This window comes from Sciurus carolinensis, chromosome 11 (genome assembly GCF_902686445.1).
Source record: "Sciurus carolinensis chromosome 11, mSciCar1.2, whole genome shotgun sequence".
NCBI classification, from domain to species: Eukaryota; Metazoa; Chordata; class Mammalia; order Rodentia; family Sciuridae; genus Sciurus; species Sciurus carolinensis.
Window position 1 is genome coordinate 119,741,174 of NC_062223.1, and position 27,418 is coordinate 119,768,591.

Sequence of the window (27,418 nt, forward strand, 5' to 3'; positions counted from 1 at the left end):
CAGGCTGTCACAAGCCTGCATGAGAAATGGCGCCCTCGAGCCACGGTCAGTGGAGGGTCAAAGGAGGAGAGCTTGCATGAGTGGAGAGATGGTACCCGGATTATCAATTCTTCATGGGCAAGGATGCTAACTGTAACTCACTGATAAATACGTGGTAGCTGACAGAGTTGTCCACACACATTCTCTGATTGGATTCTTTCATTATTTCAACAGATATTTTGTGAGTGCCTACTATGTGCCAGTCTGTGCCAGGCACTGGGGACACAGGTGGAAAAGTCCGAATTGTTCCTTGCTTTCCTGGTGCTCATCATCCCAGAGGTAGGCATTGTTCTTCCCGTGTTTCCAGTGGATGAGGAAACAGGCCCCAAAGGTTACAGTGCCCAAGAGCATTCCTTAATAAGATGGAGAACCAGACCCAGCCTGGCTTCCATCCAACCCTGACTCTGAACCCATTGTGATTGGCATGGCTGCCCCAGGGTGTTCAGGACAATGCCCCCAATTGCATGGGAAGGGTATGTCTCTGAACTCTCTGCTTTCTGAGTTTGTATCCCTAGAGCCTACAACAGTGCCTGGCATATATTACAGCCTTAATAAATATCACTGAGCAGATAAGTGAACTGTCAAAGAGGAAAGAACTGTAAAAATCTGGTTAGGTTGTATACAAATAATACTAAATAGAGTCATTTACATCAAATACTTCCTGGTTTATGCCCGATCAGCATGCTGCATAATAATTATTATGCAGATAGCTAAATAGGTGTCAGATTAGCCCATGTAAATTTTATTTGATGACAGAACTACATTCAGTTTGAAAAGATCAGCTTATGTCGTTCATGGCCCTGAAGCCTGGAGATCCCATTTCAGAACAGCGATGGCTGAGGCCTGGGGTTGCTCTTGGACAACAGCTGTGTGACCCTGAGCAGGATGATTAGAAATAATCTCCTCCCAAACTTTACAAGGATAAAAAGAACCACCATGTTGAATGTGTGGAAGGCTCAGTGGTTTAGAAATTTTTTTCACATTCTTTATTGTATTTAATCCACCACACAAACTGTTACAGATGAGGCAGTTGTGTCCAAGAACAGTGAAGTGCAAAGCTCAAGGTCACACAGAGACAAGCCTGGGCAGGGCTGTGACTCCATCTCTTTCTTTTTCTGTCTTAACTTTAAGCCGAAAGGTGAAACTTATAGATCCTTTACAAAGAGATTTGATGTCTTGGTTTTAGTTTGATGTTCACATGAGTCTAGTCTAAAATCTAGCAGCTTGGCTTTTATTAACTAAAAATATTTGAATAATTTAGGGGTTAAAAAAAGAATTGATCTTGGAGAAACAGCACTGAGACCCCTTTCCATGTGGGAAATCATGTACCACTTCACTTGCCCAGGGCTGGAGGAAGCCTGTCCATGCAGGCTGCACACTCCAGATCCTGGATTCTGGACCTTGAACCCCCACCAGAGGGACAAGGACCCAGCTCCACCTCTGTTGAGCTTACATTGTAGTGAGAAGACAGATAATCACCAAATAACCAACTTTATCCGTAATGAGTAAGAATGTCCAGCTTCCCTTGAGACTGTGTTTGCTTTAATCTATCTCTGCACTAACACCCATGAATTAAGGGACAAAGATTCTGGGCCTGATTTGCCAACAGTGGCATTGCTTTATCTCATCTTTTACCCTTTATCTTCCTCTGTCTCCTCCTAGCAGGGAATTGCTTAAGGCCTTCCATTCACTGAGCAAATAGGTACTGTGCAAACTTTGTGCATAAGTAGTCTTTGGGGACACAACAGGAAACTGGAAACAGTCCTTACCCTTAAGGAGCCTACAGTGATCCCAGGCGGAGACAATAAAGGAAGCAGCCAGAGAGGGAAAAGTGCTGCTGTCAGAGCCACCACGGCGGCAGTGACGGTGCAGAGAGAGGGGCCTAATTCTGGCAAGTGGGGATGGCGAGGAGAGGATCACGCTGCAGGGAGAGGGGACACTGCGGGCACAGGAAGCTGCAAGTCGGGGAGGCCGTGTGCCACTAAACAAAACCCTTTTTCAGAAGACAGCACATAAAGAGAAGGCCCATGACGCAGAAGCCCCTTATGCCAGCGCCCACCCTGACTGCTCGCTGGACTTCTGAGTGTGCAGCGTAGCTTTGTCGGCTTTTGCACTTTACATGGACAGAATCATGTGCCTGCTTTCTTTTCCTCAATATTATATTTATGAGAGTCATCCTTGCTGTGGCCTGTGGCTGTTATTCACTTTCATTTCTGCATCCCGTTCCATTGTGTGAATATGCAGCGTATTTCTCCTTTCTGCTGCTGGACATTTGCAGAGTTTCCAGTTTGAGGAAATTCAAGGAGAGCTGCTTTGACATCACATGTCTTTGATGGGCATATCTGTGCATTTTCATGGGAGATGTAACCAGGAGAGGAGTTGTTGGGTCTTTAGGGTGTGAGTAAAGCGCTTGTAGACTGGTTTTCCAAAGCAACTGAAGACATTTGCGCTCCCACTGATACTGCGTGAGAGTTCCAGTTGCTCGACCCCCTCACTAACACTCAATGTTGTCTATTTTTTTTTGTGTTTGCCATTCTGGTGGGTAAACATATTATTGTTTTGATTAAAAGTCACATTTTCCTCACGTCCAATGATGCTAAGCTCCTTTTCAAGTTTGTGTAGGTCACTGGTATATAGTATCTAGTGAAGTGTCCATGCAAAAGTTTTGCTCATTTTTCTGTCTGAGGGTGGGAGGAGGAAATGTCAACATGTTTTTCCTTTCCTTTCCTGGGATTAGCATATCCAGGTACTCACCAGCCCCATCCTCACCCCTGCAATGGAGTCAGAGCTGGTGCCCACAGACTGTGGATCTGAGGGTGTCTGAGAGGTCTCACTGGTTGGGGGGCAGTGAACCTGCTGCCCTGGGGAAAGGCAACCCTCTTCACAGTTCAGGAAGGAGGGGAGGAGTTGGTGGAGGAAGGTGGGTGAGGGGGTTAGTTTTTAGCAGAAACAGGCTTGGACACCCTCTGATGATCTGGAATGTGGGCTTCTGTCCTCGGTATTTGAGGCAAATAGATCTTTCCCATTCCAGCCAGCGAGGAACTGATATTAGGCCTGGTCCTGTACACAGCGGCTTCTCCTATGTTAGCTTAGTTATTCCCCAGTTCACTTCCACTTAGGAGGGGTCATTGTCACTTATACAAACAAGAAAACCGAGACAAACTGCACAGCTGGCAAGTGGAGGACTGGACTCGAGTGCAGCCTCTTCCCCACCCCACTCTCCAACACGCGGAGCACCCTGTGGGCCTGGGGTAGGGGTGACCCTCCCCATACCTTCCTCTTCTGCTCACTCTGGCTGCCATTCCTTCAGAGTAGATGGAAGTCTGCATTCCCTATTAGAGATTTTGAAAGAAAAGGGAGGTGCCATGAATCCTGAGCCTCAGTTTCAGCAGCCTGCCCCAGTGGAGCAGGGAGCCAGGGTTGGAACTTGAGCCTTCTTTGGGCCTGGTGGGCATGGGCAGGAATGGCGAGGCCAGCCCCCGCAGGCGCTGCTGGAAGATCTTGTGCGGGGTCGTCACCTCCCCCAGTGGTTCCTGTTTCTCCCTGGATGTTCTGGTCACTGGGCTGGATAAAGGTGGCTACCCAGCCCCTAGCACTCACCTGTTCCCTCCGTTTTCTTACAGAGTTATGTCATGCCCAGACCAGCAGAGGGCTCCATGAGGATTTATAGAAGATGCCCCGCCTCTCGGCGCCTTTGGTGCTGCTTCCAGCGTGGCTCGTGATGGTGGCCTGCAGCCCGCATTCCCTGAGGATCGGTAAGTGTGGCCCAGCTATGTGTGATGCCCCCAGTCATTACTCCAAGAATCCACAGGCAACATCCACGTGCTGCCAAAGCCTTGGAGGAGGCTGCCCGGACCCTGCATTGTGCCTTCCTGAGTTTGGCGGGGACAGAGGAGACAGAGGTGATAGTGTTGGGGCAGCAAGAGGTTGACAACTCTGATCTGGGCGACCTGCTAAGCTCACCTGGTGACCAGAATAAAGATGCTGATAATTCCTTGGTACAGTTCACGACAGAATCAGCCTAGGACATTAAGAGGCTGCTATTAGTGACAAAGGAGGGTGAGAACGCCTTGGGGGTTTCAAATCCAGGGCTAGAGATAAGAGAAGAGGTCACATCTCCTCTCCTCTGACCAGTCAAAAAGAACCCTGGAAATGGTGGTGTGTCTGTGGCAATTTGGATGAACCCAGGCATCTGCTTGGTGACCCTGCCCTTGGCTTGCTACTTATTGTCTGTGGCTTGATTTCAAGAGGAAGGGAAGGGTCACTTCAGTCACTCCCTTGTCCTTGTTGCTTGGGAGGGTAGGCAGGAGTGCCGTCTGTACCATCAGCATCCCCAAACCTGAAAGGGAGGGAAGTCAGGTGTCTCCTCCCTTGCTGGCACTGAGTGAGGCTAGTCAACTGCAGGCGAGGCTTTCCAGATCCTGAGTCCTGGGGGTGCAGTCCTGGCTGCAGGGCTGAAGACGTCCAGTCCAGCAGACCCAGTGTGGTCACCAGAGGGGCCAGCACAGGGAGCCTGAGGAGTCAGGTCAGGTGGGAGGGTATCAGGGATATCCGTGTGTGCTTGTGGGATGGGGTCAGAGTGGACAGATAGGGAGGGCACCCCAGTGAGGAATCTCACTCCATTTTGGTTACCCACCAGCAGGGACCCGGGGACAAGGTTGAGCAACAGCCCTACAGGGAGTTAAATAGCAGGCAGGTTATCCAGATGGATGACCACATGAGGCTTCTCTTCCCAGACTGGGGTGAGAGCTGAGTAGATGTCCTGAATGATGCTGGGTCAGGATCCTAAATCTGATCCTAAAAGGGCTTAAGGCTTGATGCTGAATCCAGGGAAAGGACTTAAAACTCCAGGATTCCTCCAGTTGCCCTCAGGACTGGTCCTAAGGGCTGAGGTTACGGTTGGCATGCCGTGGTGGTCCAGCACGGGCAGAGGTGGGCCAGCAGCTGAGACCCTGGCCAGGCCAGGCAGGAGGCTGAGCCTGCGGGTCTCTGAGCTGCCCCCTTGTTACCTTGTGGGCATATTTCTGTGCATATGCAGAGGTACTCTTTGAAATCAGAAATGTAGACAAGTGACTCCATTCTCCCCTTACCCTGCCCTTGACTCCCTATTCTACAGTCTTTAAAAAAAAAGGGGGGGAGAATAAAAACAAAATCTTCCTTCCCTCTTCTTCATTCATTTCTGCAGAAACTTCAAAATCTAATTTAATTCTGCTTAGTGGCAGTGCAAAAATGGTTCATATCCTTAAGATGCTTATTTATAAGATGCCTACAGTTATTCAGCATTTGCTGCGAGGTTTTCTAGCCCCTCTAAATGAGCGGATAAAGTGGTAACCCATCAATTTCCATTTGTCACTAATGGGAAGCGGAAAGGGAGTGAGCCAGAATTGGGGGTGCCTCACGGCCTTGGCTCTCCTGACACTTGTTCTCCTGGAGGGAAGCAGAAAGTAGAGCCAGCAGATCCCTCTCTTGGCTGCTGTGCTGACAACAGAGGGCTTCGCGGGGACCCCGTGTGCTCCCACATCCACACTCTGCCCAGGACTTGTTCAGCTGTCAATCAAGACTCTGCTGGCTCCCAGCTGTGGTTCATGTCAGGCCACTTCCAATGATGTCCAGCCGAGGCCCTGCGGGCTGACAAGGTCAAACTGGGCCTGATATCCTCTAGGGGCCAGGAAGCAGAGTTAAGCCAAGGAAGAGAAAGGAAAGAGAAAAGCCCAACAGCAATCCAGGACCTGTTTTCCTGTCTCCTTGATTATCTTGAGAGTTAGGAGCTTTTAAAAATCTCGTGATCTTTGTGGTTGGAGAGGTGCTAATTACATGAACTCCAGAAGGGAAGTGGAGTAGGGCAGGGATGGAAGAGAAATAGGTCAAGAAAATATGAGTAGCTGTGCCTCATGGTAAGCAGCCGTACGCAGATGGGCTGGACTGGACTGGGCGGGTGCATGCAGCCTGTGTGGGGGTCTCCCAAGACCTTGAGAGTCTCCTAGGGAAGGGGGTCACTGCTCCCAGCATTGGAGTTTTTCTGGGATTCTCCCCAGCTGCCCAGTCTCAGAGTGGATGGCTGTCAAAACAAGACTGCACAAAAGGACCCAGAATCTCAGAGATAAATTGTCCAGCCTGCTCCATCCTCAGCCCTGCTTGTCGCTAGTGACAATATGGATGTTTGTAAAGAGGCGGCCGAAGTCATTACGCTGCCTTGTGATGGCTGTTTTTCATTCAAGTGAGGCACAGGGTGGGAGATACAGCCAAATTGTCTATTACAGTGTCCGATGTTTACCCTCGAATGAGGTTTTGGGTAAGAGAAAGGGATTTTATTTATGGCTGTGAGGCTGCCCGCATAAATTCCCCAAACTCACACACATATGTCAGCCCCCTTCAGCCATCCATCTTCTGAAAATGTTCTTTGATTTTGTTTCTGTCCCTTTGGGTCCTGAGTGGTGACTGTGGAGCCGCAAGTTAATAAACGTCCCAAGAAGACCCCACCTCAATCTCCATAGCCCTCCATCACTTAAAGAGGTCAATGGTGGTCATAATATCACAGAGACATAAAAGAGGTAGGGACCCGTTATCCAGCCTGCTCATTTTGCAGATAAGGAAACAGGCCCAAGGGGCAGTGGTTTGCCCAAGGTCACATGGCAAGTGACCTGGCTAGCAGTGGTCAACTGAGAGCCTGTTGCCCTTGACTCTTCTCTCCATGTCCTTTTTGCTGCCCACAAGCGAACTCCCTTAGCCACTGGGGAACAGATTCACCTTCAGCAGTAGGTGGAGGTTATTACCCCTTGTAGTGTTCTCTAATTTCTTCTGGAAAATTTTCAGACATAAGCCAACGCTGTGCTAATGCATCAGGAACTCAGTATGTGTTCTCCAGTCAAACGGAGGCAGGGCTTTCCAACTGCCTTGTTCTGTCCCCACCCCCACCACCTTGTAGCCACACTGAACTACTCACTGCAGCCCAGCTATACCAGGAGCGTGACTTTGGGCTTTGCCCACACCTTACTCTTCCTCTCATTTTATTCCCATCCTCTGCTTGGAAAGCGTCTCCATCAACTCTCCTGCTTCTTTCTCTTCTTCCTCTTCTTCCTCTTCTTCCTCCTGCATCACCATTGGCTTAAGTGGCTCTCTGCAAATCCTTTCCCAGTATCTTCCTGTCCTCCCAGGGAGAGTTTCTTTAATATTCTCCCATGCCCTTGGTATATAATCTGTTCCTGCACTTATGGTGCTGTATTCTAATTTTATGGTATTTTCCCACCAGACTTTGGACCCCCTTGGAGGCTGGGCACATGATGTATGCACACATGTGACTCCAACTCAGAGAGTGTGATGAATGAGTCTGTGGCTTTTCCCTAATAATGTGTTTGGTACCATTGTTTTAAAATGCTTTCTTCTGGCCTTACCTATGCGTGAAGCGGTCGACCTGTGAAGAACTAGAAGAGACAGGAGGAGAACATGTTCATCTGTCTGTCTTACACATAAGAGAGAATAAGGATTGGCTGAGTATCCTGATTGGGTTCTATGGAAAGTTTTGGCTGCAATAATAAACACATTGATTCACTTATTCATTCATTAATTCACTCAACAAATATTTATTGAATGTAGTATGCCAAGCACTGGGGATATGGTGCTAAATAATAATAGTCAAAATAATCACATGCACTGGGAAAGGTTTTATTCTCTGCCAGGCCTTGAACTGGATATTTCTCATATCTCAGCCAATCTTCATGTTGAAATTAGTGATCCCATGTTATAGATGAAGAAACAGAGGCTCAGAGAGTTTAAATAGGTCATCTAAAGTCACACAGGTATTGAAATTCTTTCTTTCAAAGTCTGATTTTAAAGCTGTCTCAACATTGCTCCACAGCAGGAGGGAACCCCTAGAGACATTTGGGATGTCCTATTTTTCATTCATTCATTCATTCATTCATGAATGTGTATATGCATGTATATATGTATGTATGTATTTATTTATTTATTACTGGTACTAGGAGTTGAACGCAGGGTTGCTTAACCACTGAGCCACATCCCCAGTGCATTTTTGTGTTTTATTTAGAGACAGGGTCTCACTGAATTGCTTAGGGCCTTGTTAAGTTCCTGAGGCTGGCTTTGAACTCATGATCCTCCTGCCTCAGCCTCCTGAACTGCTAGGATTACAGGCGTGCACCACCTTGCCCAGCGTGGGATCTCCTATTATTACAGAAATCACATTAAATACATTTTGTAGTGTTTGGTAAAGAAATTGAAAGATAGACTCGTTATAGCTAACTTACTGTTCTCTTGATTTTCTTTGACATTTTTACCTCCAAAAAATCTCCTAGAGACATAAAATCTAACTGACCGATGAGGAAACTGAGGCGTGGGGACTCCAGAAGCTCCGTCTGGGTGGGAGGGGAAGTCCTGCCCGGTGTGGGTGGCACTAGACTCAGCAGCAGGTTATTGCAGTGATTGAATCTCCTTTTTGCTTAAGGTTTCCCTGTGTGGTGAAGCAGCAAGTGCTTGAATTTATTTGACGCTCTGCCTTACTAGGACCCCCAAGCACTTTACAACTACAATTTTTTACTTAGTTGGTTTCCTCCCAAGAGCTTGAATCCTTTGCAGAGAATGTTCAACGTAGAACATTCAAATGTGATAAAGATGAAGCTAATCGGAGAATTGGGGGAGACAAGTGGGAAGAATAAAAAACACGTTTCTGATGGCTTTTTGCTGTGTATTAAACATATGTGACATGACGAGATTCAAATATACCTCCTGAATTCTTGGCCTTGTTGAGGATTTACCGTAGGGTTTTTTGAGTAGTGGGCTCCCCTAATAATCTTACCATGCGATTTGATTTAAGGAATTTTGATCGGTGTATAACTTTTCATCTTGGTTCCAAATTGAGTCATCCATATAGACAATCAATTGGTCTTTCACATTAGTGACAAATAGAAATTGATGACTTTCTCCTTCATCTGTCACCTAGAAAGGGAATATAGAAAGATTTCTGGGGCATAAATCTCTCTTCTGAAGAGCAACTTAGGGGAGTCTGTGTCTGCTTTATTCATGCCTGTATTCCCAGAGTCCAAAAAGTGCCTGGCCCACTGTGGCTTAGTCAGTTTGCTCCATGGCTTAGCTATGGTAAGTTTTGATCTTGAGTTCAGTTCTCAAATTTCTCTTCTCCCAAGGATTGGTCAATGCTTAAGAATGCTAGCTAATTTTATTGTTAGCCTACAAAATACATAGTTAGGAGCATCAATGTTTTGCCCCCCAGTCAAGAGTCTGCGTGTGTTCGGCACCTGCCTCTGTGTCATCAGGACCTCTCTCCCCACCTCTGGCTTTACCTCTGGCACTGGCACAGTTTTGGATGGGCAGTGGAGGATTGGCTGCAGTCAGATAGGCACCCAGGCCAGCGTGCCATCTTCACTCGATTTGAGAGCACCCCACAGGATGCTCTCAGGATGTTAATGTCTCTGGACCTTTCCAGAACCCAGTGTGAGCTAGAGCCAAAAGCTGAAGTCTTTTCTACTGAGAAGTTAGGGATAGATTAGGCCTAGATTCTCCATTTCATAGATGAGAATTACTGGGGTCCCCAAAGGCCAAGCGACCTGGTGGAGGCCCCTTCAGCAGTACCAGGGCTCCTGACTCGCAACTGCCTGGTGGTATCAGGGTATCAGGTATTGCGTGTTATCGCACAAGTCAGTTCAGGTTCCCAGCCATCTGTGAGGCATCTGGAAGTGAGCACATCTTGTGGAGGGGAGTCTGAAGCTCTCAGAGTCTGTGACTTTCCCAGGCTTGTACAGAGGTAAGTGACCAGGTCAAAGTGGACGAAGTAAGTAGGATCTGAGAACAGCCATGGTGGCAGAGTCCTGGATAGCCTCTTGGCAGTACGTTCACAGTGGGTTACATCTCAAAGCCATTAGGGGCCTGTGTGCTGTTCCCTGGGCTTGACAAAGTGGGACTGAGCCAAAGAGAACAGGCAAATCATGGCAGTGAACCTTGGTGAGTCTGGCTTATCTATTTTATTTTCTTAAACATTGTGCTTGGTCTCTGGGAGAAAACTAGGCAAGGTCCCAGTGGCAGGGATATCAGAGATAAAAGGATGGGGCCCTTGTTCAGTCACTGTGAGTCCCAGAGATAATGGAGTTGATTTCCATATAATGTTGGTGTGTGGCTGCCTGTGTTCATTTGTGTTAGGGTGACCTGGTTTTCCCAGGCTTTCATTTTGTCCCTTCGTGAACTTCCCTTTTGGATACAGCAGATTTCAGCCCTGCCTGGCAGGGTGACCGGTGGGCCTAACTGGCAGCATTGGGGTGAACAGAAATCAACGTGGCATTGGGAGAACCAGCACTGCTGATAACTTCTTAGAATATCAAAAGCCTGTCTCCAGCTCTGTGACATGGGTTACAAAGTCTCGCTTTGTGGAGCGAGTCATTTGCAAGCTGGTTTTGTGGGGAAAGGGGTGGGAATATAGAAATTATGGAGAGAGATTTTGCTTCTGTGTAAAAAAAAAAATTGGTTACCAGGCAGAAGGAATGGGCTCTTCTGGATCCCCGGGTCCCCAGAGCTGGAAGTGGTCACAGATACATAGGAAAGGGATTTTAGTATTAGATGCAGGGTCAGACCTGTTACCTCTAAGACCCCTTCCAACCCGGGATTCTGTGATATAATATTTAGCCTTTGGTCTCGTGCTCTCACAGGGAGACATTTCAGTATCATTGTGTCCTCATTAATAACCATTAACAAGAGCTTAGATTGAGGCAACCATCTGCCTAATTAAAGCTATGACCCCATTTGGTTCCAATTGCTTGGTTAAGCCAGGTAAGACACACAGCCCTGCTGGTCCTTTTGTTCTGTTGGTGTAGACCTGGCCCGTCTGCTGCTTCCCTTCTCCCTGAGGCCATTGATGGAGGAGTTGAAGAAGACCAGGCGATGGAGGCAGCTGCTTAGATCTTGGCTGCACCGTGTGTGTGTGTGTGTGTGTGTGTGTGTGTGTGTGTGTGTGTGTGTGAGAGAGAGAGAGAGAGAGAGAGAGAGAGAGAGAGAGAGAGAGAGAGAGAGAGAGGGTGGGATGCACTCATGTGCATCGGCAGAGCCAGAACGTCCCATCAGGCTCTCGGCTCACCTACAGGCTCACCATACTTGGCTCTCTCTCGTTAGTCTGAACAAGCAAGCACACCTTCCCTATCGGCTTCCGGGTGGGATGCACTGGGGCAGGAAGCTGCAGACGGCTGTGTTTCCTTCTGAAGTATGGCACCCCATCAGCTCCTGGTGGGCTGGCTGGTGAGGTTCACCCTGGCAAAGAGCACAGTCAGTTGCTGTGCATGTGGTGGCCTGCACAGTCCTTTGGCTGGGGAGACTCTGCCTCTGTGCTGGCCTCAGGTGGCTCCCTGGGTGAGTTTGATGCCCATCCTTGTCTGGGGAATCACTGGAATTGAGACTCTGCTAATGTGACCCCTTCAGAAGTGAGGTGCACTGTTTTGAATCTCTACAGCAGCGGTAGGCATTGGCCACAGTTCTTTAAACTCCTCTCAATTCCTATATTTCAAGTGAGAAAATCAGTGCAATGAGGTTAACCATCATCTGTGGCAGCCCATTAGAGAGTCCCCTGCGTGTCTCTTCTCAGTCCCTACCCTAATGCACTCAGGTGCTTTAAATGGCTATTCCACAGTGATTGGGGTCTGGAGAGCAAGGGGGAAATGGAGTCAGAAGTGGCCTGGGTGGCACTGGGATTAGCTCCTGGAAGGTTCCAGCATGTAATAGAAGTCAACCCAGCTCAGGGACTCTGGAATTAGACAGGCTGGTGTGAATCTGAGCTCCACCCTTTACTAGTTGTATGATTGGGGGCAAAGACTTAATTTCTGAGTGCCTTAGTTTTGTCATCTGCAGCATGGGATCATAGTCCCTACTTCATGTTTTCATGAGAACGCGAGATGTTCCTATGGAAAAAGCTCCTGGGACAGTGCCAGGCCTATGCAGGTGCTGTGAAAGTGGCCTCTTTATTGATAGCACTGGCGGGCTGGCTGGCCACCATCTCTTCGCCTTCCTCTGCCCCTTACCCTCCCCTGTTCCTTCACCAAATCTCGTCTCTTCCCTTTTTCTTAAACCTGCTTTAAATTCGCCCTGTTCTAGGCGATGGGAGTCCCAGCTGGTTTGGAGAGCTCCCACTTCCAGAATTCTCCGAGTGCAGGTGGGCACGTGCTCCCACACTCGCGCACGTGGCTCCTTGTCTTCATTGGTACTTACCCGCCTGTTTTATGCAAACAGTTTTTAAAAACCTCATTTCAATTCCATCTACTCCAGGAGCCTAAGAGCATCCTGAAGGGATGGGCTCCCTCTTCTGTGTCCTCACAGCACGGTGGACTCTTCACACTAGAGTGTTGTCCCAGGAACTGGCTAATGGATCTGAATGATCACCTTCTTAAAAACCCCCTTTAGCCCTGTCCCCGTTCAGCATCGCTCCCTATTTTTCTCCGTCCTTTTACAGCAAAGCTGTGCAAAATAATTGCCTATTCAAGTTGTCTTCATTTTCTCTCCTCTCTTTCCCTATCAATAGGACTCTCTACAATCAGACTTTCAGCTCGCAGTGACGCCCATATTGCTAACTCAGATGAGCTTCTCCCAGGCCTTGTCTTACTGGGCTCGGCAGCTGCACTTGACCTAGTCTTTCACTGCATCTTGCCTGCGGGACTTCTTCACTCGGCCCCAGGATCACATCTCACCTGGGTCCTAGCTCTAGGTCATTGGCTACTCCTTGGTCTCCCTTGCTGGCCCCTTTCCACGTCTTGATCTTTGCACATGGATGTGCCCAAGGCTCTGTCCTGAGGCTTCTTCTCTGTCCTCACCCACTTGGTGATCTCACTTTCTCCTGGGCCAGGTGCCTCTACACGCACATGACTCTGCTCTCATCTCCCGCTCTGACCTTGCTCTGGAACTCAGTAACTCACACACACGACTGCCCACTCACACCCCCACTTGGATCAATAGAAGCTCAACCTTGACATGTCCTGAACTGAGCTCTTGGTCTCCGCCACAAGCCTGATTCTCCTGCCATCTTCCCCATTTCACAGGTGGTTAATGCTATGCCATCTGTTTGGACTCGGGCTCCAAACCTTGGTGTTATATACTTCATTTCATCTTCCTCTGCCATCCCACACCCTCTCCTTTGGCATTCCTGTTATCTCTTCCTTCTAAGCACATCCGGTAGCACCTGACCACTTCCTCCCACCTCAACCATTACTTCCCATCCCAAACCATCTTCTGCTTCCCCTGCGTTATCGTGAAACTTTCCTACCAGTTTCTCTGCCTCTCTCTCTCTTTCTCTGTCTGTCTCTCTCTCTCTCTCCCCCTCCCTCCTTCTGTGTGTGTGTACACTGGGGATGGAACCCAGGGGTGCTTTGCCACAGAGCTATGTTTTCCCAGCCCTTTTTATTTTTTATTTTGAGACTGAATCTTGTTCAGTTCCTAAGTCTGGCCTTGAACTCAAGCTCCTCCTACCTCAGCCTTCTGAGTCCCTGTTGTGTGCCATGGTGTCCAGCTCCCTGTCTCTCTCTGATGCTATCACTTTACATTCTCATAATGGCAGCAAAATGGTTCTTTTGAAATGTAAGTTAGATTATATTGGTTCTCTGCTCTGGTCCTCCAGTGGCTTCTTGTCAGAACAAAAGGCAGGGCCCTCCATGATGTGGGCCTCATAACAGGGCCCTCCATGATGTGACTCCACTGTTGTGTTACTTTTCATTCTCCTTTTTTCACTCTGCTTCTTGCTCACACCACACCAGCCCCAACTGTAGACACACTAACTTCTTTGCTTTTCCCCAAACATACTAACTGTGCTTCTACCCCAGGACCTTTGTACTGGCTGTTCTCTCAGAATATTCTGGATATCTACATGGTTCTTTCACAACTGCAGGTCACATACTGACTGTCCTCAACTCCTCCCCTGACTCCATCACTTTCTATCCTTCCTTGCTTTATTTATTTATTTATTTATTTATTTTTGGTAACACTTATCACTATCTGGCATTCTGGGCTTATTTGTTTCTTGTCTGTGTCTTCCCATGAGGAAAAATGCTTTGCTTTGTTTTATTCTCTGCTGTTTCTCTGGCACTTAAAATGGAGCCTGGTATATTGAAGATGCTCACTAAATACCTGCTGAATGAATCAATGAATGATGCAGAAGCAAAGGTGGCCCCAGAGGAGCTTCAAAGTTGGAAGCACAGACTGGCGGTCTTCTTTGATAGGGAGGCAGCTCTTCCCAAGCATTGCTTGTTGGGAACAGTGCAGTGATGCAGTTGGCTTCCTGTCCCCTTGTTCCCCGATTCCTGCAGCCAAACCCCAGATCCTGAGGCTCATCTTGCTCCTGTTCCGAGGAAGCCTAAGCCAGCAGTTAAATGACTCAGCGTCAACATGAGTCTTGGCTGGGGATCTTGCTTTGTTCCTCAGATCCAGACACAAGGTTCCTGGCTTAGAATCCACCCCACAAGTGTGACCCTTGCAGTACCCAAGTCTCTTCTGTCATCCCGTCTGAGACCTCACTTGAATATTCGGACTGTGCCTAAACTCCGTGGGAGTGTGTCTGGCCTTGTTGGTCTCAATCTCCCGAGAGCCCAGAGACCTGCACCTGGACCCAGAATCCCAATGGATCTCTGCCACCTGCTGCCAGCACTTTCCTGACACTGCCACTGTTGGCCAGGAGCCTGCTTGTTGTTTGCCAGGAGACTTTACCAATTATGACTATCTGCTTGTGCTTAGGTTTGCAAAATCTAAATGGTGGCAGGGACCCAAATGTCATCCATTTTACCTTTGAACGGTGATGACCATTGGTTTTCTTTCTGTCAAGTCCAAATCTGTCCCTCTATGCTGACTCTTCAGACTCTGCCTGTCCCTCAGGGCTATACAGAGCAGGTCTGATGCTGTTCCCTGTGATGGCACCCTGGAGATCGGAAACATTGTCATTTCCTGTCCCCAACATCTTGCTCCCAGAGACCCATCATTAGTGCCGCTGTTCCTTCCATCGCATTGCTTGGGTTCCACTCATCACCCTGGCCACCCTCCTCTGAAAGGGTTTTCTTTCTTCTCCTTCCTAATGAGGATGTGATTCCCCAAATCAGAGGCAGGCACCCCTCCTCTGGTTCTACGCACCTGCGCCCACCTGTGGTCTCCAAGTGCAGAGCCCATTGTTGGACCCATTCCCACCCAACCCTGGCTGCCCAGGCTTTGGCAACCTAGGACTGAGCCCACACCTGCGAGATGCAGCCCCGGGCTCCTCACAGGCTGGTCTTTGCTCTCTGCACCCAGGGCTGCGGCTACTCTTGGACAGTTCTGTAGCAAGGTCTGAAGGCACGTGTCCGAAGGCGCTGGGTGCCGGGCAGGTTCCTAAGTTGATTCACCTCTGTGACTTCCCCTGAGCTATGCTTTTCCCGGCCTTTCTAGGACATGGTCTTTCGAGCAGAGTGACACAGGCAGGGGAGGGAGTGCCACTTTGCTGGCAATGCTCATAAATTTCCCCCAGCGGCAGGGATCTAACAACATGAGACTTTGAGCTTTCAGCTCACAGATGAAAGAACAGGGATTTTCCCGGAGATGACAGAAAAGGGAGGCATGCAGCCCCAGGAGCCTCCACAGGAAGCTGTGTTAAGGAGTCGCTCCAAGGAGACACCAGCCGCCAGCCCGTGCTGGCTCAGGGCTGCAGTGGGTGCACCCGGGCCTCTGGGCAGCCACCCAGAACTCTCAGGTAACAGCCTGGAGCAGAGAGCCAGCTTCCCAAAGTCCATGCCTAAGGAATTCTCCTTGCACTTCCTGGAGTTGTTGGGGTTTCTGAAATTAAAGGGACCTTCATCTGGGAAGAGTGTTGAATGCTAATGTCCCTCTTTAGAGCCCATTTTGGAAAATTCTAAGGGAATTGAGGGTGTTCGATGGCAACCAGTGGAATTGGTGGAGATGAAACAGGGTAGAAGGGCAGTTATCCATTGGAGTATTCCCTTTATTTAATCAGCCTCTTCCTCCACTGTCACAGGAATGGTCTCCCAGGGAGCAAGGTGGCTCTTGGGAGGCTCCTGAGCAGGTGAGGCAGGGCCACCATCTCCTGGAGACTTGCTGCTCTTGACTTGTAGTCCCCAGCCTGCGTGGGGCTCCCTGCTGGGTCTCAAATGGGTGCCTCTCTTATCCTGAAGCCACGAGGATGATCACAGTTCACGTTCAAGTCTTTTCATCCCAGGCATCGTGGAACAAGTGCAGTCTCAGATTCAAACTCCATGCGCATGAGTCAGGCAAGGTGGCACATGCTTGTAATCCCAGTGACTCGGGAGGCTGAGGCAGGAGGATGGCACGTTTGAGGTCAGCCTGGGTAACTTAGTGAGACCTTGTCTCAAAATAAAAAATAAAAAGTGCTGGGAGTGTAGCCCTTGGTAGAGCACTCCTGGGTTCAATCCCCAGCACCAGAGAAGAAAAAAACTTCATGTGCACGAGTCCTGCTTACTATCCACGTGCATTCAGGCAAACTCAATTTCCCATTCTTAAACTGGAGATTACCAATTACTGGGTTAATTAAGAGGAGCTATATAACATATCATGCATAATGTATAGCATATAGGAATATTTAGGAAATATTAGTTTTCATTCTTTTTGCTCCTTTCAAGGACTAGTGGTTGTGCGATAGTGATGACAAGCCACGAGATGACTCGGAGGGACCTGGACACTGGGCTTCACTGACGTGTAAACCTAGGGCTGAACTCTAGTTTCCGCTTGTGACCTTGGGCGAATTCAACTATTTGGTGTCTGTTGTCTGCTATCAGATGGAGATAATAATACTCACCTTCTATGACTGTTGAGGTTTACGTGAGAGAAAGGGTATGGAAGTCAGGGAGCAGAATGTTTGACAGTCTGGGAAGTCAGTAAATAATAGCTGTTATCAGTGTTTCCACCATCGTTGCTATTACTATGGTTTTCTATTACTGCCATAACAAATTACCACAAATTTAGCAGCTCAAACAAGACAAATTTATTACCTCTGTCTGTAGTTTAGAAGTCTGACTGAGCTAAAACTAAGATGTCGGCTGTGTTCTTTCCAGGAGGCTTCAGCAGAGAGTCCATTTCCTACTTTTTTGGGTTGCTGGTGGAACTCACTTCCCTGTGTTTTTATGACCAAGGTCCCTGCTTTCTTCCTGGCTGTGAGCTGAGAGCCATTCCAGGGTCTAGTCTGCGGAGTCCTTGGCTCTTGGTCTCTCTCCCTCCATTTTCAAAGCCAGCCATGGTGGTTGGAGCCGTTCTCACCTCAAGGTCCACTGGTCTCCCCTGGGACAGGTTCTCCAGCTTTAAGGACTCCTGGAATTATATTGAACCTACTGGGATAATCCAGAGTCATCTCCCCATCTTGAGCTCAATAACCTTAGTTGAATCTGCCAAGTCCCTTTTAGCATGGGGGACTGACACTCTCCCAGGGTCCGAGGTTTGGGGTGTGGATATCCCTGGGGGGCATTACTCTGCCTTCCACGGCTGCTGCTCAGTGGGGATGGCTTTCAAGGTGGGAGCTGCAGAGCAGGGCCCGATGCATGGGACTCTGCCCTTGGAAACTGTCCCTAGTCCCATCAGTGTTCCAAATTACCCGACTCCTGTTGCTGATGTCCATTTTGCACGAAAACCAGGCATCCCGAGCTCTGAAGCCGATGTGTTTCCTTGATGGGTGGCGGGTACCGCACATGCTGGCCACATTCCCGCGACTGGAGATTGTGCCAGCAGACGAGAGACAGCCGGGAAGGGGCTGTGTAACAGGAAGTACTTTATCACGTTGATTTAATAATCTCCCCGCTTCTAACATGTCAGGGCGCCAGCAGAGTAGCCTACAAGCTGAATGTTATCTGAGGCTGTCACGTGGGCTCTGCTGGGCGCTGCTTGGAGTGATGTGTTTATTTCCTGCCATAGGGCCTGGAGAGAATAATGTCCCCCCAGAGTCCCCACAGACTCTTATTCTACCTGTCATCCTTCCAGAGAGGCCAGAGCCACTTGTGCTTCAAGAAGCAACTGCTGGGAGCAAGGAGTTAAGAGGCCCAGGGTCTGGAGCTGGTCCAGCCTGTTTCTCTGTCTTCTAGAACTTATTGAACAGGACACTGTTCTGGGCTACATTTTGTGCGAAGTACAAGGAAATGGGACATTTTGTGGGTACATGTTCTAATTTGAAAAGACAGGACCATCAGACATGTAGGACCTAGAGTGTAGTGCAAACCAAGGAAGCCTCCAGCGCTCCAGTGTTGGCTCCGGGATTCAGCTGGGGTGACTGTGGTCAGGGTCTGTGGGCATGTTGGCATGTGGATTCCTGTCTGCTCCCTGCTATTTCTTCTGTTGCCACCCAGAATAGAGGAAATGACAGGGCAGCGGACTATCACTTTGGAAGGCTGTATCATAGGAGATGGAGTGACATTTGTGCTTACTGAGCACCTACTCTGTGTTTGTGATTTCCGTTAAATTATATAATTTTTACAATAACCTTCAGAGGTGGACTTGATGCTACCTGGTACCTGGGTGTGGAAACTCCAGCATGGAGGGACCTCAGTCTTCATGCAAAACATGGAGGACCCTGGATTTGAACCAGATGGCTCAGGTGCCAAGGCTGTGCTCTGTCCCTTGCATTCCCTGCTGTGCCCTGTGTGTGGAGCCCGAGTCCTCTGGTGTTGTCTTGCAGACCTGCAGGTGCAGGGAGAAGCTGGGCATGACCAAAGCGCACCCACCCCAGGTCAGTGTGACACCAGGTGTCTTCAGAGACACAGGACAGATTCCACACCAGAGGCCCCCGGGGGCCCCCAGCCTCTGCAGGGGTCCCTTTCAGACGTTCGAGAGAAAGAAAATTAACTCGAAATTGAAGCACGGAAGTAGTGCTGAAGACACCTTTAGGCTAAAAATAAGAGCAGAGGCTGCTGCGCTCAGAGGGGCCGAGTCTCATGCTGGCTTTATTTATAGCCGCTTATTTATTAGATTCCAAATGATGTTTAACCAGGAATCATATGGCAGTGATCTTTGATTACTTATGCGGCTAATGGCTGAACATATATTATTATTGCTATTTATTTAGCCCTGTTAAATGTACCGGGTGCTTCTTTCCCATGAAGCCACCAAGGAAAGGGCCAGGGGAATAGAGAAGTGGCCAGGAAATTGGCCTTAGAGGCCAGGTGAGGGGCTCCCCCAGAAGGTTATTTTAAAAAGGACTGATCCCCGGAAATGAGTAGAGGTGGGAGTGGAGAGAATACCCTAAAAGGGAAAGAGAGTTTGAGGCTAGTGTTGGGGCTTTTGGAACCAAAAGCATCTAACCTCATATTAATAGCAACATTTATGGAGTGTTTCTTATGTGCCAGTATGATACTAAATGCCATTCAAAATTATTCAACCCTCCTTTGTCCTTTTATAGACGAGCTCAGAGAAGTTAAATACGTACCCAAGGTTGCACAACTGATAGGAGGCTGGAGTCAGCGTTTAAGTCCAAGCCTGTCTGCCTCTAGACTGTGTCCCCTTTGAGCCAGAGCCCTTCTCTTGTTTTGGTTAAGCTTAACTTTTTGAGTAAACAGCCCAAGAAGAGAATGGGCAGCGTGTTGCCTGGGAGCCGGGGAAGGAGCATGGAGAATGGAGCTGTTGGCGTCCCCTTCCCGGGGAGCTTTACAACCTGCTCAGGATGAGCTGTCAGCAGTCCCTGGGGCACAGCCCACCAGGGCCCCTTATTGCAAACCCGGGGCAGCCACTTGGGGTACAACAGGGAGTGCCGGGCTCAGGGGACAAGAAGGGCTTTTCAGCCTCCGGGCACTCCTTGCCTATGCCCACAGAGCGCAGCAGCCAGTTCAGTGTCCTGGACACCACCAGGCCCCAGGCATAAAGATCAGAAGCCACAGCATCTACATCCTCTGACTGTCTGAGGAGAACAGGACCCCCCACTGGGAGAGCGCTGCCCACCCACCTTCCCTGCCCACTTCTGACACTACACCCCTGCCCTGTCCCTCCTGCTCCCAGCCTCACTCTTGCCTGGTTCTGTTTTCCCTGGAGAGGGTGCACAGGCCTTTCCAGGGCATTGGAAGCTTCTGCAGGCAGCCTGAGGATGATGTAGGTGGCTTCGTCGTTCAGTCTCCCTCCCCAATCTCGTCCCGACCCCATAAGTGCTCCCAGCCAAGAGACCCCATAAGCGCTCCCTGCCAAGTGTATGGTCTGCTCGTTGGACGTGCTGGAGTCTCAGAACATCCCAGCCGCTGGGATTGCTGGGCCTTTGCTCCCTCTGCCTGGAACACCAGCAGAGCTGAAGCCATCATTCAAGGCCTTGCTTACAGGCGACCTCCTCCTCCAAGAAACCTCTGCTGGTCCTTCCCATGCTCAGCGAATCTCTCCCTCCTCAGCACTCCGGGGCCATGGTGTGGGTGACTCAGCCTTCACCTCTCGTGGCACAGTGGTCTGGCTCCAGCAGGGGTCCATCAGGGCAAAGACCACGTCCTATGCCCACTTGCCCCCTGGCCTGGTTGTGTTCACACTGGGTGTCCTGGGGCTGGAGTAGCGTGACACCTCTTCTCCCCAGCACAAGGGTCACGGCTGATACTCCTGTAGCAAAAGACAGGTGAACAAGAGAAAAGCATAACATATTTATTTAATCAGAGTTTTACATGACATAGGCGCCTTCAGAAATGAAGCTCCAAACATGGAAAACTCTCTGTATGCGTAGGTTCAACGAAGGATGCGCAGCCAGGTACAAATGTGATCGGACGGAAGGGCGAGATCTAATGGTGATACTCTGGGTGGGGGCAGCAAGACTGCTGTGTGTAGATTCCTCTTGGCCTCTCTGTGTGGCGTCCGTTCTCCTGGGTGTAGAGCAAGACTCCTCTGGAATGAGGTCTTCAAAGGAGAAGGGAGAAGGGAGAGAGGGATTGTTCTAGGTGTCGTGGATTGCTTTGGGGAGAGGAAATTGAGTTACTATGACCTGCTTTGGGGAAGAGGAGTTCTAGCTTCTGTGACCCACTTTGGGGGTGAAAGAGGGATGGGATACAGGAGGACCAGAGGTCAGAGAGACCTGCTATTGAGACCCTTTGAATCTTCTTCAGTTCAAAGCATTCAGCATGCCAAGGTGCCATGCTTTGGGATATTGTATTCTGAGCCCAGAAAGTGTTTAGGAACCTTGACTGAGTGAATAGAGGATGGGTCCATTCTTATTCTGGGCTGTCGTGAAAGAGGTATTTGTTCTACCAGGGGCCTATTGGTTTTTAAAATGGGGACATTAGGGCAGACGACAGGGCCCAGATGAGTCAAGTTACGCAGCCTGAAATAGAACAGCACAGAGCCTGACCTTGTGGTTGGGGGAGGGAGGAAATCTCTTGGCTGGCTGTTTGTCTGAGTGAGGAGTGGGGAGGAGGAGACCTCCCGAGAACAAGAGGAGGACTTCGGGAGCTCCCTTCCTGCGCCCCTCTCCTCCCTCCAACACCACGTTGAGTCTGGCCTTTTCAGTTATAGCCAAATACATGGTGTGAAGCATTTGACCTTTAGAAGGAGGATTGTGTGTGCTTGGCCCCACATCACAGGGTCCCCTGCGCTGCTTGGCTCTGATGCCCGACTCCCTCTGGGGAGGACCACCCTGCAAGGCGGTGGCTTATCCTTTCACCCCGTCTCTGGCTCCTACTCCCTTCATCTCAGAGACACAGCCAGCGGCTGCCTGGGGTTTGGCTAGATGCCAGGGGACTTGAAAAGAGGATCCTTGGACAATTGCAAAGAAGGCTGCAGGGGAGGAAGCTGAGGGGGCTCGGGGAGGGGCCAGGGTGGGAGCAGCGACTCGGAAATCTCCCAGTGCAGATGGAAGCCCAGGAGCAGGAGAGTCCCAGGCTTCATGAGCTGGTGAACCTGCAGAGGTCAGGTCCCCTGTCTGAGCATCCCTTTCTTCCCGCCATGGCCTCCAAGGTCCTGTCAGGTCCGAGATTCCAGTCGGTCCTCTCTCTCGAGGCTACAGCAGATGCACTTTCTCTGTCCTCCTCCACTGTTGTCTTCCCTCCCCTCCCTCTTTTGGCCCTGTATGTATTTACTATCCACCTGGGTCTAGATGATCCCCCTGATTAAGTGCCATTTAGCTGTTGGCCGCCTGTTGGCTCAGTTTTATAGACACGTTCAGTGAGGCACGGAGGCCAAGGCCTGATTTTTGGAGAGGGAGGGTAATGGGAACAGAGAGCAGTGGCGGCCCACTTAGATTGGATTTTAATAAAGTTTCCAGCTAACCTAAATCATCCCCGTCACAGGCGGCCCAGCAACCGCAGTGTGGGGTCAGCTCACGGCGGCTTCCCCCAGCTGCGGACAGGCAGAATTGGGACTAGGGGCTTGGAGGTGGGCAGCCCTCGGGACAGAAGATGTCTGTTCCAAGCCTCGTGTCCCCCTTGGTGGCCAGGCTAGGGCTACTAGAGGAGGGCTCGAGGTAAAGGCTCTCAGAGGGGAAGCCGAACGCCTGCTCTTTCGGCAGCTGTTAATTAGTTGCAGATGATGAGATAATTCATAAAAATTAGCAGTGATTTCCTTCATTGTGTTAATATCACCGGGCAATAAAACTGCTGTTAAGGATGACTTTTCTCTGCATCAAGGAGCAAGATGTCAAGGAAAAAACAGCCCTCTGCAGGGGGGAGGGAGGGAAAAAGGAAAACAGAGCGGTGAGAGATGACGGGAGTGATTTCCAAGCTTTGGCTGGAATCATCGGAAAGAAGTCAAATTGAAATGCAAATCCTGGTGTCTCAGAGCACTGGCTGGGAAGAAGTGCATTTGGTGGTGTCACCTTGGCGGCCATGGGCAGGCGGACGGTGGTGGGGAGGGCTTCCACGCTTCTCTGTGGAAGACAAGATGGGGCAATCAGAGGCAACCCAGCTTCCACGTGCCTGAGCGGGTAGCTGGCCCTGGCCCACCGGAAAGTTCCCTGGAGAGCAGACGCACTTGCCTATTCAGCCTGTGGTGTGGTCTGACCTTGACCTCCTCCATCTATAACTGTTGATGCTTTCACCAAACTCTGCCTACACTGGCCTAACATGAGTTTCTCAAATGTGCCAAGAACCTTCCTGACTTAGGGACTTGCCCAAGCTGTTCCCTCTATCTAGACCACTATTAGCCCCCATTTTTTCTTTCAGTTTGGTCAACTTCCCCGACACCTCTCTCTCCTCTCTCTCTCTCTCTCTCTCTCTCTCTCTCTCTCTTTCTCCTCTCACAATCTTGTGTGTCGTCATGCCTGCAGATATCTTTATTGTTGCAAATTTACTTGGCATCAATCTGAACTCACTGTGCTCAGTTCAGAGTGTGGACTAACTCAGAGTGGGCACTCCATAAATTGCTGCATGAACAAATGATTATGTATGAAGTGCAAAAAATGGTTTTAGTACTATTTAACAATCCAGGCCAGAGATGATATTGGCTTAGGGAAGGGACGGTAGTGATGGTGAGAAGTAAACAGATCTTTCTGAAGTTAAATTGACCAGTCTTTGTGGTGGATGAGATGTGGAGGATGAAGAAGAACTAAAATATGCCCAACTGGGTAACCAGAAGGGTCACTAATTAAGAAGGGAAGGAGGAGGAGGAGCAACCGTGGGGTTTGGGTTGGGAGATAAGAAGTTCCTTTTGGCAAATGTCAAATTTGAGATGCTTGTAAGACATCCGAGCAGAGAGACCAGGGAGTCAAAGGGACATATGATGTTAAACCTCAGAAGAGAAGTCTCAGATGGAGATACACATAGGAGAGTCATTGGTATGTACGTGGTGTCCAGAGCCATGAGACCAGGCAACCTCCTAGGGAGAGAATGTGTGAATGGTGTGAAGGGCCCGGGACCAAGCAATCCAAATGTTTGCTCAAAAAAGAAAGATAATCAAAGACTCTTGGGCCATTTTGCAAAACAGACATAGTCTAGTGAATCCATAATAAGCCACAGACTGAAGAATATATCAGACTTAATCATCCAAAAGATTTTAACCAGCTGGCAAGAACAGAAAGCTGTGGATTTTGTGTCTGGGGTGGGTACATATTGGAGAAATGATGGTAGACTATCCATAGAAAAGTAGAGAATGCTCTTAAGAGCCTGGCATGTTTTTGGGTAGACCAACTGATGTGTTAGGCCAGTGTGGCCTCTCACCCCATTCTAGATAAAGCAGATGTTAACCTAGAGTGTCCATTGGCCAAGCTAGGAAAAAATTATCCCTAGTGAAGTACTGGAAGATTCTCAAGGGATGAAACACAAACCCAAACTTGTAAATTAGTACAGAACTTTTCCAGACCATTAACATTTTCTGGCAAACCTTTTCTTTTTTTTCTGGGACAAACTCAAAGTGAAGCAAATGGAATATGCATTTGATTTAATACTGGTCGATTGATCCACTCACTCATTCAAACTCAATACCACTGTGAACAAACCACTATAAGTCAAGGTTAAGAAGAAATAGAACGATAGTATTTGATCCCTGGCCGCTGAGAGCTTGTGGAAACACTACTCACATGTATGAAAAATTGAGTGACAGTGCAAGACAATTTAATAATTTCAAGGGGAAACTTATTTAAGTGCCCGATGAATGGTGCAGAGAGCACCCAGCAGCAGGAGAGCTCACCCTTTCTGTAGCAAAGCAGTCAAGGGAAGCTTTTCTACACTCACCTGATCCAGTGACTTATTTTGGAGGAGTGAATAAAGGGTGCTGTTGAAGGGGTAAAGAAGTCAGGGGGACTGGAGTGGAATCCGAGTCTATACGTCTCTGTCCATGGAAAATGACATTTAGATCTGCTGCCATCTGTTGGTGAGTATGGGAAGGAGCACAGTCATTAGGTCGTGAAAACAAAAGTGCCAGGAAGAATCAGGTGTTGGCTCCTACCTCTTCAGGCAGGAGGGCTTTGGTTTAGTTCATTGTCATGAAAAACATGGCTCTGGACCAAGGGTATCGACATCATGGGGAAGAATGTCAAAATGCACGATGTCAAACCTTTCCCAAAGCAGGCGCTGCAGTTTAGCCCAATCCCCAGGGGATTCTCTTTTGCATTCAAGTTTGAGAAACAGTGGTCTCGCATGGTGATGTGGTACTCTGCTGGGGCGCTCCCAGGTCCTTCCCTTGTAGGTCCTGACTGGTAGGACTAGGGCAAGACCTCAAAATTTATAGTTTTATTAAGTACCCCCGGGTGATGCCTGCGAGCAGGACAGCTTTGAAGTTTCTGCTGCTTGCACGTACCCGGGTTGGGCCAGCTTCCTCACTACGCAGACACCTGGTACCCATCTCTCCGTCAGACTCATTCTTTGGAAAACCACCAACCAAATGGCATTTTCTCAGTCTGCGTTCTCTCGTTGCTCGCCACCTCTTTGCAGCAGTTGCAGTTTGGCTTGCTTCTTCCAAGTTCTCTCTTGATCTTGGGTTCCATTAGATGAGGCTTTTCTTCCTCCGAGATTCTGAGACTCTGCTCCTTCCTGCTGACTATTGTCTTTCCTAAACCGTTTGCTCTTCCCTCACCCTTTCTGGGCAATCTTGTCCCCTCCGTGGCTGTAATTACCATCTCTAGGTGAACGACTTCTAAACCATCAACAACCCCGCATCTCTCCAGCTACAGCTGTGTGCAGGAGGTTCTCCCACAGGCTGTGATGCTGCTCGGGCTGTGGGTGGGTCATGCTCCCCTCGGAGACAGAGGGAATGTGAGCTGGAACATCAGATCGGCTTAGATCTGGGCCCTGCCCTCCTCTTGTCAGCTGAAACATCTTGGGTAGATTAATTCACTTTTGAGTCTCAGTTTACCCCTATATTAAGATTAATTCTATCTGTGTCAGAGGATTATTTTGGAGACCAAGTGGGATAATCATTGTAAACCTCATGGTGCATAATAAGCACATAAATGAATGTTAGTTTCTTTTAAAAAATTCTTCTTCATGATTCCTTCATAATCCTTCTATTAAAATAAACTAGATTCCTGCATACCTTTACTTTTTTTTTTTTTTTTTTTTGGTACCAGGGATTGAACCCAGGGGTTGCTTAGCCACTGAGCAACATTCCCAGCCCTTTGTGTATTGTATTTAGAGATAGGGAGATAGGGTCTAGCTGAGTTGCTTAGGGCCTCGCTTAATTGCTGAGGATGACTTTGAACTCAAGATCCTCCTGCCTCAGCCTCCCAAGCTGCTAGGATCACAGGCCTGCTCCATCACTCCTGGCTTGCATATTTTTATTTTAGTTCTGTATTATTGCTTGTTTTCTTCCCTGTACTTGGAACACCCAACTTTGCTGTCTTTCAAGTCCAAACTCTGTTGCCATCTGGGCCATGAAGACTATGATCAGCCCAACCCCAACTCGGATTTTGCACAGATTCCTTATTTCTTTAATAGTACCTTGTAGGGTCCTCACATCACTTTCTACCATGTGTTATGATTATTTAAGCACATGGTGTCTTCCCTAAAAGACTGAAAGCTCCCTTCAGGTCAGGCTTATTCCCCAGGGACCTAGTGGTTCCTGTGTCCTGAGCCAGTTCAGCTCAGCTGCCTGCTGTCGTGGATGGGCTATGCCCTCTTCCTCTGTGCAGACCAAGCACAGCACTCCATTTCATATGCTAATAGAGGGGAGCAGTGATGTGAAGAATCAAAATAGCAGAATGCCCCAACATTATTGCTCTTGGCTTTGGAAGGCATTTTGGTATTTCTGCTTCAGATTTACCTTGCTGATTATGTTTTATCAGGCACACATTAATATGAGTTTGCATTCCATGAGCATACACCATCTGGGAAACTGAAGGGGGTGATCCAAGAGATTGCTGAGCAGTAGGAGAACCTAGTTTGGGATTTGCAGTTGTCCAGGGATAATTCATTAAGCGAATAACCAACCCCAGCATAAGTGAGAGTTGGCTGTTGTGTTATTATTTCTCTCTTAGCTTTCTTTGGTCAAAACCCTTTACAACAATTAGTCAAGGGCACACGAATCACCCGTCATTGACATAACATACTTCTGGTGATAGAGCAGAAGCACTGTGTTTTGAATTGCTGCCAAACTATTATAATCATGATAACTTACATTTGTATAATGATTGGCAATGTTGAAGGGCCTTTACACATATTACTTGGTTTTATCTGCGTGCCACTGAAGTCAATCGAGCAGGTCTCCTTACCCCATTGACAGAGGTGGAAAGCAACGTTCTGACTAGTGGAGCCTGCCAGGCTCTCCTAGGGGCAGGGCCAGGGCCACAGCCTTGTTCTTTTCCCTCCAAGGTTCCAGGGCTGCTTCCACTGTACCTTCTTTCTGCATTTCACGAAACTCCCATTCTTGAAGATATTGCTTTTTGTTCTTGTAGCATTTCCACGTGATACTTTTTTTAAAATCATTTCCAACTTTCTGGTGAAATTCTTTATTTTCATCTATTTTGTATATTCTCTTTCTGTTTTGGGGAACACATTTATCACACACAAGGTCTTTTTCTGTCGACTCT

The 27,418-nt window shown here is 48.8% G+C and overlaps 1 protein-coding gene across 2 annotated transcripts in view; it reads left to right on the plus strand.

Moving 5' to 3' along the window:
- Positions 1-27,418, plus strand: part of Grik4 (glutamate ionotropic receptor kainate type subunit 4) — a 410,214-nt gene that overhangs the window by 121,701 nt on the left and 261,095 nt on the right. For both annotated transcript variants that reach the window (XM_047519151.1, XM_047519153.1), the window contains exons 2-3: positions 214-318; positions 3,663-3,794. In XM_047519151.1, the coding sequence (XP_047375107.1) occupies positions 3,713-3,794 (82 nt within the window). In that variant the 5' untranslated portion in view covers positions 214-318; positions 3,663-3,712. The remainder of the gene's footprint in view (positions 1-213; positions 319-3,662; positions 3,795-27,418) is intronic.